This window comes from Notechis scutatus, chromosome Z, assembly GCF_049901735.1.
Source record: "Notechis scutatus isolate UNSWTSFEM ecotype Mainland chromosome Z, rNotScu1.2, whole genome shotgun sequence".
NCBI lineage: Eukaryota > Metazoa > Chordata > Lepidosauria > Squamata > Elapidae > Notechis > Notechis scutatus.
The window spans coordinates 25,373,517-25,388,522 of NC_142025.1; the positions used below are offsets into that span (position 1 = coordinate 25,373,517).

The window sequence follows — 15,006 nt, forward strand, 5'->3', positions numbered from 1 at the left end:
TAAGGTAATTGTTTTGATATGGGGATCCCAATCGGTCATTTATTTGGTTTATAGACAGAGGTCCCTGTATCTCACCCTCTTATACAGGCAACAATCAAGTAGGATGTGAGCTAGGTCTTCTACCTCTGCCGCTCTGCAAATGCAGAGACATCCATTGTAGGGTATAGAATGGAATCTCCCATATTTGACCATTGTGAATACCACCATTGAAGCTTGAGGTGATATTTCTTTATATTCAGCTATTGAGGGGATTGTCCTCTGTGTCCCACTATTAAAAGAACCTAAAAGACATTCATATATGGTAGTTGGAACTCCAGTTATGGAATGCTTGGGAACGTAGTACAAAGAAAGTAACAAGCTTTTATTTGCCATAACTGTTTAGTCATTCTATTTATTTAGAAGTCTTTCATTCTTTTTGAACATCATCAAACTTAGCAAACAAACTTACCAATTTAGCAAAAAATAAACTTTTATTAATTGTACCAAATCCTGAAAACTATTAATATATAGGGCAAGGAACAAAAGAGAGGGGGGGAGGGAAAGAGAGATTAATATTATAATCTATATCTTTATGTAATTATCTAATCTTTCTAAACAATCTAAATCATTACAGTTAGACAATGTTTTCATGCTTTTTCTTTAAGTGATCTTAGTAATGCAATAATGGGGAGAGTATATATCTAAATCAAGCAAATGACATTTAAGTGAAGTGTAAAAAAGAAAAAAAATTCTTTCTTTGAGGAGCTTAACATTCTAAAATTGAGAAGTTTCTTTTTTAATGCTTGCTGCTTCTCTTTTTTTTCCTCAGATCATGTATGGACTGAAGTTTATTCTGTGTCACAGCAAAGATGGCTTCATTGCGACTCATGTGAAAATGTCTGTGATAAACCCCTTTTGTATGAAATTGGATGGGGGAAAAAATTGTCCTATATTATTGCCTTTTCGAAAGAGGAGGTAGGTGAACAATGTTTACTGAATTAACCAGACCTTCCAATAACACTAGCTATAGCATTGGTTCTGATAAAGCAGTTGTATAGCTGCAGAACAAGGAGAATATTGTTTCTTCGTTGGAATAGTTTTAATCTTAACATGCTAGAAATTCGGTCTATGTTCTCTCTATAATATTGTATAAGGTATTTTCATAATTTGTGCTTTTCAGGTTGTTGATGTCACCTGGCGTTACTCTTGTAAACATGAAGAATTGCTTTCTAGAAGGACACAGGTCAAAGAAACAGTGCTACGAGAAACAATCAATAATCTTAACAAAATTGTATGTAGCTTTAACTTAAGGATTTCTAGGAGTGAATCATGTAACTTGACATGTGTTCAAATGACAGGTCATACATTGACAACTATACCTGTAAATGAAACTGTCAGTTTATCTGATTCTACAATGTGATTTAAACCACTGTTTAATTTTTTCACATTTTTTTATCTTCACATTTTAACTGCTTTAATATTAATGCTAATTAAAATATTGTTGTATATTCTTTGTGAACATACAAATTTAATAAATAAATGTGATACAAATTGCAGCTGATATATAAGATTAGGTAAAATAAATTATCATAAATTATTTTTATATTATTATTTGTTACAATAAAATTCAGATTCTAATCCTTCAGTTTCCTGAGAATATTTGCCTCTTGAGTACATAGGTATAAGATCCTGGTGTAATTTTATTGTTGTCATTTATTCTAGAGGCAGCAAATATTGAGTGAAGCAAGAAAAAATGAGCTCTTACAGAGACTCATTGTAGAGCTTGTTGAGTTTATTTGTCCAAAAACACCAAAGCCAGGAGAACTTGGTGGAAGAGTGTCTGGATCATTGGCTTGGAGAGTTGCCAGAGATGAAAGTGCTTTAGAGGTATTTATAGCATCTTGTAGCAATTTTTAGAATTCTTAGTGTAAGCCCTAATTGTGACTTGTTGGTTTGGTGTGTGTTCAAATGAAATTATTGTGCTGTCCAGCCAGTTATAGTTAATAGGGAATTGGTATAATTAATTAGGAATTGGGAGCTGTCCCCTTAAGGAAATGCGTCATGGTTAAATGTAGTTAATATCCTGGGAAATTTAGTCCATGTCATGTGGCCATATCTATAATCCTGATTGGTCACTGAATTGACCCTGAATGGTGGGTTGGGGGAGGTTCCTTCACTCTTGCCTGAACCCAGCATCATGCTGCTGCTTCATTCCCTTCCTCCACTATTATCGGAATGAAAAATTACTAACCTTTTACACCAGAAAGTCAGCTATGCAAAGAGTTGGACATTGAGATGAATCTCAACGTAACTGTGAGTTATCTTGAGGATGTCTGATGAACCAATAAAAAGACTTTGTATGGATGCTTTGTCGAGTTGATCTAACTGCCTTTATACATTCAGTCAGTAATTATAGAGGACAGAATAATTATGCTTATATTTGTTGGTTTTATTTACTTGCCAAAGAATTCTCCTATTTATTTCATCCCAAAATTGTAGTGTAGTTTTTCAATTTGTTTTACTCTCACCTAGAGCAAATTAGAATCAAAATTTCAACAGCAAATAGATCCTATTTGAACAAAGAAAAGGAGACTTATTTTATTATTTTGATTAGATTCAACTTCCTATTAATAGAACACTAAAATTACAAACAAATAAAATACAAAGCATTTTTAAAAATAATATTAACATCAATACTGTCAGTACAATCATGCTTCTAGGTATGTTAGCAAAATGTGTAGTTCATCTGTTAATATCAACGAACTTACACCTCATTTCCCAAATTAATATGAAAATCTGAATTGCCTTTCTATTTTTACATGTTTTAAAAATTTTGTTATCTACCAATCTCGTGAAAAAAATATTTGAGAAAGGCATACAAAATGCATGCAGTCTTTAAATTTATTCCTTTTTCTGTTTCTACATTTTGACTTTCTTTTTGTACAATAAATAATAACATGATATAATATCTGAGGTTGCATTTACTTACTTTTAAGTACTGCTAAAGACCAGATGATTTTTACTATATCCTGATACATAAAACCATGGAATTCAAAGAGGGTGTATTTACTTTTTCACTTGACTATATAATATATAAAATGTTTCTATCAGATACACATTTTTCATTAGTGATGTTTATTAAATGTCTGACAAGAAACTAACTTCAGTTTTGGGTTTGATTATTTAGACTAAAGAAGTAGTATTTATTCCAACTGTAAAAGAGAAAGCCTCCAAGCTTTTTCATCTCAGTTACAATATAGTGCAAGATTGTTACATGCGAATATCAAATAATAATGAAAAAATCAATGGTTGGGAGAATGGAGTTTGGAAAATGGACTCTTTATGGAGAAAGATCGAATCAGATTGGGAAATGGTAAGTAGAAAAAAAATTATTCTAAAATAAGGCTGCACATGACTCGGATTTAAAGGGAAAAGATGTTTGGCATATGCATGCAGGGATGCTCAGATGGCACAGTTAGCAACTTCTTAGAACAGTTGAATCTTTCTGGGTATCTAGTGGATGTCTTCTACAGATGCAGTATGACTTAATATAATATTTGTTTTGGGAAACTGTTGATAAGCATGTTCCAAAGCACTTTTATCCCTTCAAATCCTAAACACTGAATGCCTTATTGTAAAACATTTCTTCATCAGAGTAGGTTACATAACCTCCCTCTGAACTGGTATAACTATTACTCCTGTTAGAAGTTTGGCTATCTAGAGAATTTTTTTTTTTAATTCTAGAGTGAGGATATTTATCTTACTACTATCTTATTCAACATAAGAACTGCACAAAATTTTCTTACACTAAATTTTACTTAATCATGAGCAAAAAAAATAAAGCACACCAGTCTTCATACATTTAAGATTCAACCTGTTTTTAATTTTGTGAAGAAATTAAAGAACTGTTGACATGTCAAAATAGAACATAGAAAAAGAGCTGATACATTAAACACAAATAAAACATTTTCAAAAGTCAGCATAAGTACCAGTAGCAAAAGATAATTGAAATAGACAGCCTGACCTAACATTTGTCTGTGTATACGCATAGCTCCATTTAGCTTAGAAAGTCATTCAGGTAGTCCTTGCTTAGTGACTTCATCATTCAGCAACTGTTTGAAGTTATAACAATACTGAATTTTTTTTATAAACAATGCTCACATTTATAACCCTTGCAGCATTCCTCAGACACGTGATCACTATTACACGATAGAGATATAATCACTACATTCAATACAGTGGAATCTCTGGTGACAAATGATTCTGACCACAACCAAATTGAGTTCCGAACAAAAAATCCACAACATTTTTGAATCGGGTCAGGTTGCTTCTCACTCGGCCGCTTTCCCTCTTCTCCCTGCTCCTTCTCCTTCTTCAGACAAAAGCTGCGCTTTTCGTCTGTCCATTGCAGCGCAGTGCCTGGGATTTACTTTGACAGTGATGGGCAGTGGTGGGATTCAGCCAGTTCACACCAGTTCGGGAGAACCGGTTGTTAACTTTCTGAGCAGTTTGGTGAACTAACTGGTTGTTGGAAGAAATCATTAGGGCAGAGAACCGGTTGTTAAATTATTGGATTCCCACCACTGGCGATGGGGCTTCATCAATACCCATTCGTGATGTAGCAGAGAAGGCAATCCCGCCATCAGACTAGACCAGCCTGATGGGGATGGGGAGGGAAACCAAATGACGCCAAAAGCAGTGGAAAGTGTGGTGTTCAAGCCCTTTACCTGCTTTTGGTGCCGCTCATCCCCCCCACACCCCGCCCTGACTTACCTGAGTACCCTTCATCCAGGCCATCAACATTCTGCCACCTGCCTCATCTTGCGGTGGCTCCAGCAACTCCACCTAGATCCCCACATGCATCGCTCAGCCTCCTGCTCTGTTGTAGCAGCGAGCAAGGAGAAGTAGGCAGTGGCTATGCAGGCTCCTGGATGAGGTTTCTGGAACCAATGTCCTGAGGCCAGGCAGTTGTCAGAATGTTGATGGCCTGGCTGAAGGGCCCTCAGGAAAGCTAGTGCTCCACATCTTCTGCCTTGTTTCATCCTCCACTTCCCCACCGCCTCCATTTGTCCTCCATTCCCCCATCCCCAACCTAGCTAGATTTTTATGACTACCTCACCCCACCTCATGGGCGGGGCTTAACGACCTTATTTTTGGGGTAGGGCTTATTAAGGTTGCAGGCGTGAAAATTGGGGTAGGGCTTGTTTTTGGAGAGGTCACATTTTTGGTGAAACACGGTGGAGACTAAGCAGGGCACATAATGGCTATCTGTGTAGCACGTTAGTGACTGCCACTCCGTCCCATTTGATGTGTATTTCCCATTGTATGTCTGTTTACAGTCTTGAATCTCTCCCTATTCAACAAATGCAAAATACAGACATGAATTTAGTTATTGCAAGTAACTCAGCACCAGGATGAGGATTCCCAAGAATGGAGAAGTAGTTAAGAGACAAACAAAAGCAGAAAGTTTGAAACATTAGTCTTTTCACTTTCAGACTGTCCTCAGCATTCAAAAGAGAAAGGAGAGTGAGAAAAGGAAGTCATAGGGAGATTATGTGATTTCCCACTTAGTGACAACTTGATTTATCACCAGACCTAATCCCAACTGTAGCTGCTAAGTAAGGATTACCACCTCTGATATACAGCTTTGATCAGCTGTGCAGCTCCACATATGTAGGATTCTTAATTGAAGCTGATAGTAGCACTATCTACTAGCACTATTTTCAAAGCAAGGTACTAAATTATCACCTTTTTAGTCTTGATCTGAATACATTTTGGCACATATGTGCCTCATTGCTGTATGTCAGAATCTGATAAGTTTTTAATATCTGCAATTTTATTTTCTTATGTAGAACATTATGTAGTAAAGCACAACACCTTTAAATAGTCTAGAAAACTATCTGCATATGAATTTTATTGTAAAACTATAAGAAAACGTGAATTCTACTAAGTTATATATAGAATTATTTTTATAAGTTATTTTTAATAAGATGAATGCACAGCATGTACTAGGAAGTAAACTATGCATAGTAGACTATATGACTAAATATATTAAGGTTTGTACTTTTAAGAAGCAACACCATTAACTAAGATTTGACTGGCATCATTGAAATGATTACGCACTAAGTTGAGTGTAATATCATAATATTAATGGGTTGCAATTCAGTGGTTAATATTCACATTTTTGTCATTCTTATTAGGTTTATTTAGCTCGAAAGGAAGGCTTCTCATCTGGCTACATTTCTTGGAAGTTTGAATGTGGCTCTGTTGGTCTAAAAATAGACAACATTTCAGTTAGAACAACCAACCAAACATTTGGGAGTGGAAGAGTAAAGTGGACACTGCACTCTGGAAGCATTACAGTTGGTGTTAATGGAGGTATATATAATATTTAATAACTATTTACAATCAGTGCAAAAATATTAAAAAATAAGATTGTGATGTATTACAGTGTATCCAATGCTAACAATACATCATGTTTATAAATTTTTAATAAAACACGAACAAGTCAAATGTGTCATTTTTCAGAATAGTGTGAGAAAAAAACTACTAACAAATCAGAGACTAGAACTTCAAATTTTCTTGGTTTATACTGCAACTCTAACAATATTTGTTTAGAAGGTATCTCTACTTGTGAATCTGATTCCAACCTGTAGCTGGATTCTCATATATATTTCATAAATATTTGAATATAGTGGGATTTAATTCTGGTTAAATATTGTGAGAATTACATGTTACAAATAAATGTATATAATTCTGCATTTGTTTAAAACATATTTGTCTCAAAAATTATTATTTTTTACTCAGTATAGGTAATCCTTGACTCACAATCATAATGGAACCTGCCCATTATGGTTAAAAGTTGGGACTGTCTCAATTAACGACCCTCATCCCTGCTCTGCAGATATAATCATTAAGTGAATGCATGGGTTGTTAAGCAGATACAGGTGCCATGGGAGATCTAGTGCAGGCCCTGCCTGAAGCTTCCGAATGCCATCCCATTCCCTGAACACCTGTACTCTCCCCCTCAGGATCTCACATGCTCCTCCCTATCTCTGTCACCCATCGCTTACCCATTGCCCACTAAACTTTTATCATAAATCTCCATCTGCACATTTCATAGATCACACTAACAATGAGAACAAGCTGCCTTCTCTTTGGCATAGCTAGACTGTGGCCCAGCAACAAGTGCTATTTTCAGAGTGGCCCTAATGAATTAAGGGTGCTTTAAAATGGTATTCACTTCCAGAATGAAGGAATGTGTCTTGGGAAGAAAACAGCTTGTTTTTTTCTTCACTAGTGCTTTTTACTTGTATGCACACCACAAAACAACCTTTGAATGAGAAGCATTGGAGGACAACGCAGGACATGTTGACCTTTGCTGGTTTTGTTGCTTTCTTTTGTCCTGGGAATGACAGTGGTGGAAAAGAGGCAACTTCTTCATCAATGCTTCATGCTTCCTCGTATGCCTGCTGCATAGCTGTCTGTCTTCTGTCTAATGAGAAGCATTATAAGTTATTACAAAGGGATAGAAAAAGAGGCTAGATGCTGCAAGGATGGAAACAAAGATAGGACAACTTTGTTCCAACATCACTTTCCTGCAGCCTCTAATCTCTCATGTGCTTTGACCTAAAAACTATGATTTTCCCAGAGCTTCTAGCATGCCTGGGCTAGAAAGAAAGACATTGCAGAAGAAGAGAGGCTGTTCCATTCCTAGCCCACGCTGCTAAGCTGCATTGCTAGATAGCATCTCTGGCTTGCTCCAAAAAGGGTGCTTACTCTGGGTCAGGTGGCCTAGGGATGGAACAGTTTGTTATTCTTCCCCAGTGCAATCTGCGGAGGTTCCAGAAGGTCTACCATAAAAGGTAAATGAGCCATTGGTGATGGAGCTGGGAAAATGCGTGAAACCCGAAAGTAGGCCTAGTGGGGACCCAGTGGGTGAGATAGAAGCAATAAAAGCGTAGGTGCTGCAGCATCCCTGTGATCATAAGCATAGAAAAATCAATCCTACTCTATACAAGTACTTGACTTATACCAGTTCATTTAGTTGTCATTCAAAGTTAGAATGGCACTGAAAAAATGATTTACAACTGTTTTTCATACAACCCCACTGCAGTATCTCCCTTATCATGTGACCAAAATTCAGAAGCTTCGCAGCTGACTTATATTTATGTTTGCAGTGTCCTGGGAGGTCACATTATCACCTTTTGTGACTTGACAAAGTCAATCAGGAAGTCAATTAACTTAACAACTATGTTGCTAATTTAACAACTACAGTGATTCACTTAATAACTGTGGCAAGAAAGGTCATAAAATGGGGTAAAATTCACTTAACAACTATCTCATTTAGCAACAGAAATTTTGTGCTGAATTGTGCTTACAATTCAAAACCACCTATATAGGATTTTTATGAATAATTCTGTTCAACTTTTAATTGGCTATAGATTAAATCAGGCATTTTAATTTAGCCTACTTACATTTTGTAAATCCATTCATTATTAAAATGCTTTTTACTACCAATTTAAGTTTGTTCTGAGTAGGGAAAAAAGGACCTCTGCTTGTCTCTCTTATCATATAAATTAATTTTGATCAAGTATTTTCAAGTACAGATAATCCCTGAGTTACAACAGTTTATTTAGCAACCATTCGAAGCTGTGGCCTAGCCCTCTCCAAGTACTTACAACGCAGTCCTAAAGTTACAAATGTTGCAGCACCACAACTGTCATTTACACTTACCAACGACAGCAGAAGCACTGAAACATTCATTCTGCCAAATCTCCACAGCCATTGAGCCTGTGAAGACTCACTTACCTTGTGACGATCTAGTGAGCCATAGGTTCCGATGCCTGCTTCTGTGCATTTGCAGAAAACAGAAGTGTAAAATAGTGAGAGATTACAAAGAGGCCTTCGCTCTGATCTTGCTACTGATTTTGCATGATCTGGCACTACAGTAGTTTAGGCCTCTGTTCTCTGCAAACTGAGGCCTATACCAGATCCAGCCAAAGAGTGTTTGTAAGCTGACAAGTAACAACTACTGGGACAGCAAAATCGAATTGCTTAAAGCCTCCCACCGGCTTGCAAACCTTTTTGTGCCGAGACTGCAGCAGGCAAAGAAATCATGGCAGACAAGAGACAGATCTCCACAAGGTAAGTGACCAGGCACGGCAGGATGGGGAAGGAGTATGAGGTACCCTAGGGGGTTGGGGGAGGCCTTGGGTGGTCTTAAGCAGGTGGCCTGTTCCATCGCTAGACCCCTATGGCCTTTTCCACCCTGAGATACTTCATGTGCAGTTAAAGACCCATGCATTCAATTAGCAAATGCATAGGCAAAAGCAGGGACTGATTGCGGTCAAGTCATGCAATTCACTTTTAAGAATCCTCTGGTTATAAATGTAATTGGCAAGCTCCATTACATTTGTAACTCGAGGACTACCTATAGTACCTGTAAAACAACTTTTTTTTCTGAACTTTCTTCTCCCCATTTGAAACCTTTGTCTTTAATTAATTGTATAAAAAATTAGAAATTCCTAGGGACATTCTGTAACATTTTTCTAGTTTTCATGAATTTTTCCCCTCAAATCTTTTGTATTAATATCCATTAGTGCAACTTGATTCTCTTCTTTAAGGATATTGTGTTTTGCATTTTCTAAGTTACTTCCTACTATGGAGACTGGCAACTAGTTAAACTCATTTTCTAGGACCATTTTTGGAACAGTATTACCATACACATGCCAGTTTCCAAATATGTGTAATATACATCAGATGTACTATATGTACTACAGAGTCGAAAAAAGAATGTAGAAAAGAAAATGTATGTCTTTTTAAATACTTAAGATAGTAATCTGATCAGTGATGTGTTTCAAAAAAGTTTACCACCAGTTCGGTGGATGTGGCTTGGTGGGCGTGCTTTATGCACACGCATACACTTTGTGCGCGTGTCAAACATGCACTTTGCACAGGCACAGAGGCTTTCCAATTCACCTCCTGCAATCCTGCACTCTCCCTTTCACTTCAGCAGTTGACATGCGGCAATCTGCTGTGCCGCTGCAAAGCAGTTGCACTTCAAAAGCAGGACATAAAGGTCAGTATGGGAGCCTGGGTGGGCACGCAGGCCCAACAGCAGAGCATCTTAGAGAACTGGTTCGGTCTCCACTGCTCTTCGGCGCTACTGGTACACGAGAACCGGACCAAACCGGTAGAATACCACCACTGAAGCTGATATGTGTTCTCTTGCCTGTTCTATGTCAGCAAATTCTGAAAATGATTTAAACAATTACCATTGTATAATAATTTTCAGAGCTTATTAACATCTTTACATATATATATATATAGTTATATAGTTTTATATATATAGTTATATATAGTTTAGTTATAGTTATATATATAGTTTTATATATATAGTTATTAAAATTGTTTTAACAGGATTTTTTTTTCCATTTCATAGATAAAAGACTTCATTTTTATCCTGATATTTCCAACACAACAAATGTTATGTTAGAAGCTGAACTAAGTGGCGGAGATGGCAATATTGCATGGCAACATGCACAGCTGTTTAGACAAAGTTTAAAGGAAATTGAAGACTGTTTCGAGATAATAATAAAATTGAGTGAACTCTGAATATTAAATTAATATTTTGATGAAACAACAACTTCTAGGAAAAATATTTTTAGAAGTAAATGAATAGGGTAAAAACCCCTCAAGATTCGTATTTCCAGTATCGCTGTTGAAAACAATCAGACTTCACTAATATGAAATGCAGTGAAATTCTACATTACTTTGTTTTCTTGAAATAATGAAAAAAACATATCAAAGGGAAAAAAACAGTATGATTTTTTTTTATTAATTCAGAAAGCAATTTTCTGAATACCTATAGAGCAGGGGTGGGCAAACTACGGCCCGCGGGCCACATCCGGCCCGTTGGTCTGTCCAATGCGGCCCGCCCCTGAAAAAAAATCGCTGCCATTGGTCTGTCCAATCCGGCCCGCCCCTGAAAAAAAATCGCTGGGCGTGACGTAATTGCCCTGTGCCGCATGGCCCCCAAAGCTGCAAAACAGTGCGGAGCGATCTAGGGGTAGGAAAGAAAAGAAATTTGCAAAGGCCTCGGCTGGGAGTTTGAAATCACCTTCGAGTGCGACCTCTCCGAAGGTGAGTCCCCGCCGATCCCCTTTTTTTTCTGGGGCTTCCAGGCTTAAACTTTGCAAAGGCAAAGCTTGCAGGCTGGAGCGTCTTCCCGCCGAGGAGCGGGAAGGGTTCCACCCGTGGGCGGGCGGGCTGCTTGGAGTGCTGGTGGAGCTTTGCCCTGCCTTGGTGCCCCGTTTCCGGCTCGGCGGTCCTGCTCGGCGGCACTTTAAAAGCCTGCTCCCAGCACCCGAGCAACTTCCCAGCAACTTTCGGCTTCATTTTAACTCGCGGGCGCGCGCCTGGCCCCGAGCTGCGTGGCGGAAGGGAACCCCGCGGGCAGGCAGGCTGCTTGGAGGAGGCTCCGGGCTTCCCCTCCGCCAGGCGCGAGCGCCCGCGAGTTAAAACGAAGCCGAAAGTTGCTGGGAAGTTGCTCCGTTTTCCAGGGCTTTGCAAAGGCAAATTTTGCAGGCTGGAGCGTCTTCCCGCCGAGGAGTGGGAAGGGTTCCGCCCGGCGGGCAGGGCGGGCTGCTTGGAGCGGGCTGCCGTGCGGCTCGGGCGAGGCGCGAGCGCCCGCGAGTTAAAACGAAGCCGAAAGTTGCTGGGAAGTTGCTCGGGTGCTGGGAGCAGGCTTTTAAAGTGTCGCCCGAGCAAAGTTTAAGCAGCCCGCCCATCCGCCGGGCGGAACCCTTCCTGCTCCTTGGCGGGAAGACGCTCCAGCCTGCAAACTTTGCCTTTGCAAAGCCCTGGAAAACGGAGACAACTTCCCAGCAACTTTCGGCTCGTTTTAACTGCTGGGCGCTGCGCCTGGCGGAGGGGAAGCCGAGCCTCCTCCAAGCAGCCTGCCCGCCCGCCCGCCGGGCTTCCCTTCCCGCTGCGCGGCTCGGGGCCAGGCGCGGCGCCCGTGAGTTAAAAGGAAGCTGAAAGTTGCTGGGAAGTTGCTCGGATTTCCGGGCTTCCAGGCTTAAACTTTGCTCGGGCGGCACTTTAAAAGCCTGCTCCCAGCACCCGAGCAACTTCCCAGCAACTTTCGGCTTCCTTTAACTCGCGGGCGCTCGCGTCTGGCCCCAAGCCGCACGGCGGAGGGGAAGCCCGGCAGGCGGGCGGGCGGACTGCTTGGAGGAGGCTCCGGGCTTCCCTCCACCAGGCACGGCGCCTGCGAGTTAAAAGGAAGCCGAAAGTTGCTGGGAAGTTGCTTGGTTTCCGGGCTTCAGGCTTAAACTTTGCAAAGGCAAAGTTTGCAGGCTGGAGCGCCTTCCCGCCGAGGAGCAGGAAGGGTTCTGCCCGGCGGGTGGGCGGCTGCTTAAACTTTGCTCGGCGGCACTTTAAAAGCCTGCTCCCAGCACCTGAGCAACTTCCCAGCAACTTTCGGCTTCCTTTTAACTCGTGGGCGCTGCGCCTGGCCCCGAGCCGCGCAGCAGAGGGGAAGCCCGGTGGGCGGGCAGGCTGCTTGGAGGAGGTGACCGGCGGTGCTCCGGCAGCAGCAAGAGGCAGTTTCGCCCGGCTCCGCTCAAGCGTCCGGCTGGGCTGTCAGGAGTTGCTACGCTGGCGCAGCTCCGTGCAGCTCCAGTCCGCGTTGCCCTTGGGAAGGAAAAGGCAAAACCAGGAGCCGCTGAGCCTGAGCCTCCGGTGCCGCTGCTCCTGTTGCAAAGCACCGCCGCGGCTCTTCCTTTTTGCCTTTCCTTCCCGAGGCAACGCGGGACTGGAGCCGCACGGAGCTGCGCCGGCGGTAGCAACTCCTGACTCAGGAGGCCTCCGAGGTGAGGGGAAGGAGGAGAAGAGGGGGAGGGGGGGCGATTCCCAAAAAATCTTGTGCTGACCCGGCCCGTCTGTCAAATTTTAAAAGTCAATGCGGCCCCCGAGCCAAAAAGTTTGCCCACCCCTGCTATAGAGGTATTCAGAATTGAGAAAGATGCTAAATAATCATGCATAGTATCTGCATATTTCAAATTTTAAAATATAAGGTTTTTTTTAATCTGTAAAAAGTTTTTTTAATTGAAGATTTTAGTCTTAAATCTGGGTTCTGGAATATCATTTTTTAAAAAACTTGTGTGATATTTTAACATTTCTGTTAACAATATTAAACTAATAGAAGTATAATACTACTGCTTCTTGTAATTTTTAATTTACTTAAACTTTAGTTTTTAAAAATGAAACTTTGATAAAAGATAATGTTGATGTACATTATGTTATACCTAATTATTTCAAATTTGGTATAGATTCCGATCTAGAAAAATATTAAATATATTATGTTTCTAAAATTTGGACAATTCCAATATAAAGATATGTTACTTAAAAGTGTAGAGCTTTGATAAACTATCTAATTTGAATAAGCATGTTATATTGTATTAATTTGGATTGACCCACATTTTTATATAAAGTTGCTATTGTTCTTCATTTTGTTATAGTTACTCAAGAGCATTTTATATTAGTTTATGCTAATCAACCTTCGATCTCTCCAATCATCAAGTATTTAATTCTTTTCCAATATCTGACTCTTAGTAATTCTGGATATATAAATGTACTGTGAGATAAATATACAACTGTATAACTACAAACAAAACAAACTTACGATTTCCATGCATTGTTTCTTGTCTTACCCTCTAGTGCTTCAGAAAATAAGTTGCACCCCTCTTTTTTGTGGCAACCTGTCAAGTACTGGAACGCTGCTAACGTATCACCCCTGGTCCTTTTCTCTAAACAGGCAATTTCTGTAACTGTTCTTCATGTTTTTGTCTCCAGACTCTTAATCATTTTAGTTGTTCTTTGCCCTTTTCCCAATCTCAACATGTTTTTTGCAATGTGTAATCAAAACTGGATGGAGTATTTGAGATGTGGCCTTACTAAGGCTTTATAAAGTGGTATTAATACTTCACATAATTTTGATTCTGTGTCTCTGTTGATACAACCAAGGATTGTATGAGCTACCGCTCACCTGCTAGTTCATGTAAATGTAAAATCCTTGCTTTTCTCCAAATTAAATTTTATTTTATTGGATAGGGCCCTTTGTTCAAGTTTGTCAATATATTTTTGGATCCTGAGCTTGTCTTCTGGGGTGTTGGCTATTCCTGCCAGCCTAGTGTCATCTGCAGATTTGACGAATTCCCCTTCTATTCCCTCATCTAAGTCATTTATGAAGATATTGAAGAATACTAAGCTTAAGACAGAATCTTGTGGTATCCCACTGCTTACTTTCCTCCATGTAGATGTAATACCATTAAGAACTACTCATTGAGTACCAGTTACAAATCCATCTGGTGATGATGCTTTCTAGCCCAGACCTTAGAGACCATTAAATTCAATCTGCTTCCAGACCTCAGAGACCATTAAATTCATAATTTTAAAACCCACGGACCACTAATATAAATCCAGCGTGCCACTCGCTGAAATGCTTGGACTCCCAGTAACGGATGGGGTCCTTCAGGCACTTAGCTTGGCCGCCTGTTTCTGCAATCTTAAACACTCAGAGCCATTTGGACCCATTTCCCACAGAAAACAAAACACCGGGATCTTTCATCTCTCTCTCCTCCCCCCGTCTCTCTCTGTCTCTCAGTCTGTTTCACTCTGTCCCATCTTTTTCTCTCATATCTCATGTCTCTGTCTCTCTATCTCTATCGCTGTTTCACCCTGTCTCATCTTTTTCTCTCATCTGTCATGTCTGTGTGTCTGTATGTATGTCTGTCTCTCTCATTCTGATTCTCCGGCACTGTTTGGGTCTCGTGGGTGCTTCTTCAGCCTTTGTTGGTCCTGGACCTCAGTCACTTGGGGAGATGCACAACCTGCTTTCCGCCCCAAGACACTTGCCCAACCTGGCTGCAGCCGATGCTCCGCATCGTAATGGGCTCTGGGAGGAGGTGGGGGTGCCTCTCCCCCATTGTGAAGCATGTTGGATAAGTTAAGAAAGTTCAA

At 40.3% G+C, this 15,006-nt stretch overlaps 1 protein-coding gene and 1 long non-coding RNA gene across 6 annotated transcripts in view; one reads left to right on the forward strand and one right to left on the reverse strand.

Annotated features, from left to right (window-relative positions):
* The window catches only part of NGLY1 (N-glycanase 1), a 37,194-nt gene extending 23,997 nt beyond the window's left edge, over window positions 1–13,197 (forward strand). For 3 of the 5 annotated variants that reach the window (XM_087945169.1, XM_087945168.1, XM_087945167.1), the window contains 6 exons: window positions 809–954; window positions 1,160–1,270; window positions 1,702–1,866; window positions 3,167–3,352; window positions 6,180–6,357; window positions 7,280–10,317. In XM_087945169.1, coding sequence (XP_087801295.1) covers window positions 809–954; window positions 1,160–1,270; window positions 1,702–1,866; window positions 3,167–3,352; window positions 6,180–6,357; window positions 7,280–7,524 — 1,031 coding nt within the window. In that variant the 3' untranslated portion in view covers window positions 7,525–10,317. Of the gene's footprint in view, window positions 1–808; window positions 955–1,159; window positions 1,271–1,701; window positions 1,867–3,166; window positions 3,353–6,179; window positions 6,358–7,279; window positions 10,318–10,423; window positions 10,860–12,988 lie in introns of those variants that run through there. The other 2 variants (XM_087945166.1, XM_087945170.1) reach the window with 1 other exon arrangement.
* Window positions 1–15,006, reverse strand: part of LOC148128791 (uncharacterized) — a 54,834-nt gene that overhangs the window by 17,965 nt on the left and 21,863 nt on the right. The window contains exon 2 of the long non-coding RNA XR_015745585.1: window positions 7,356–7,474. This is a non-coding gene — a long non-coding RNA (uncharacterized LOC148128791). The remainder of the gene's footprint in view (window positions 1–7,355; window positions 7,475–15,006) is intronic.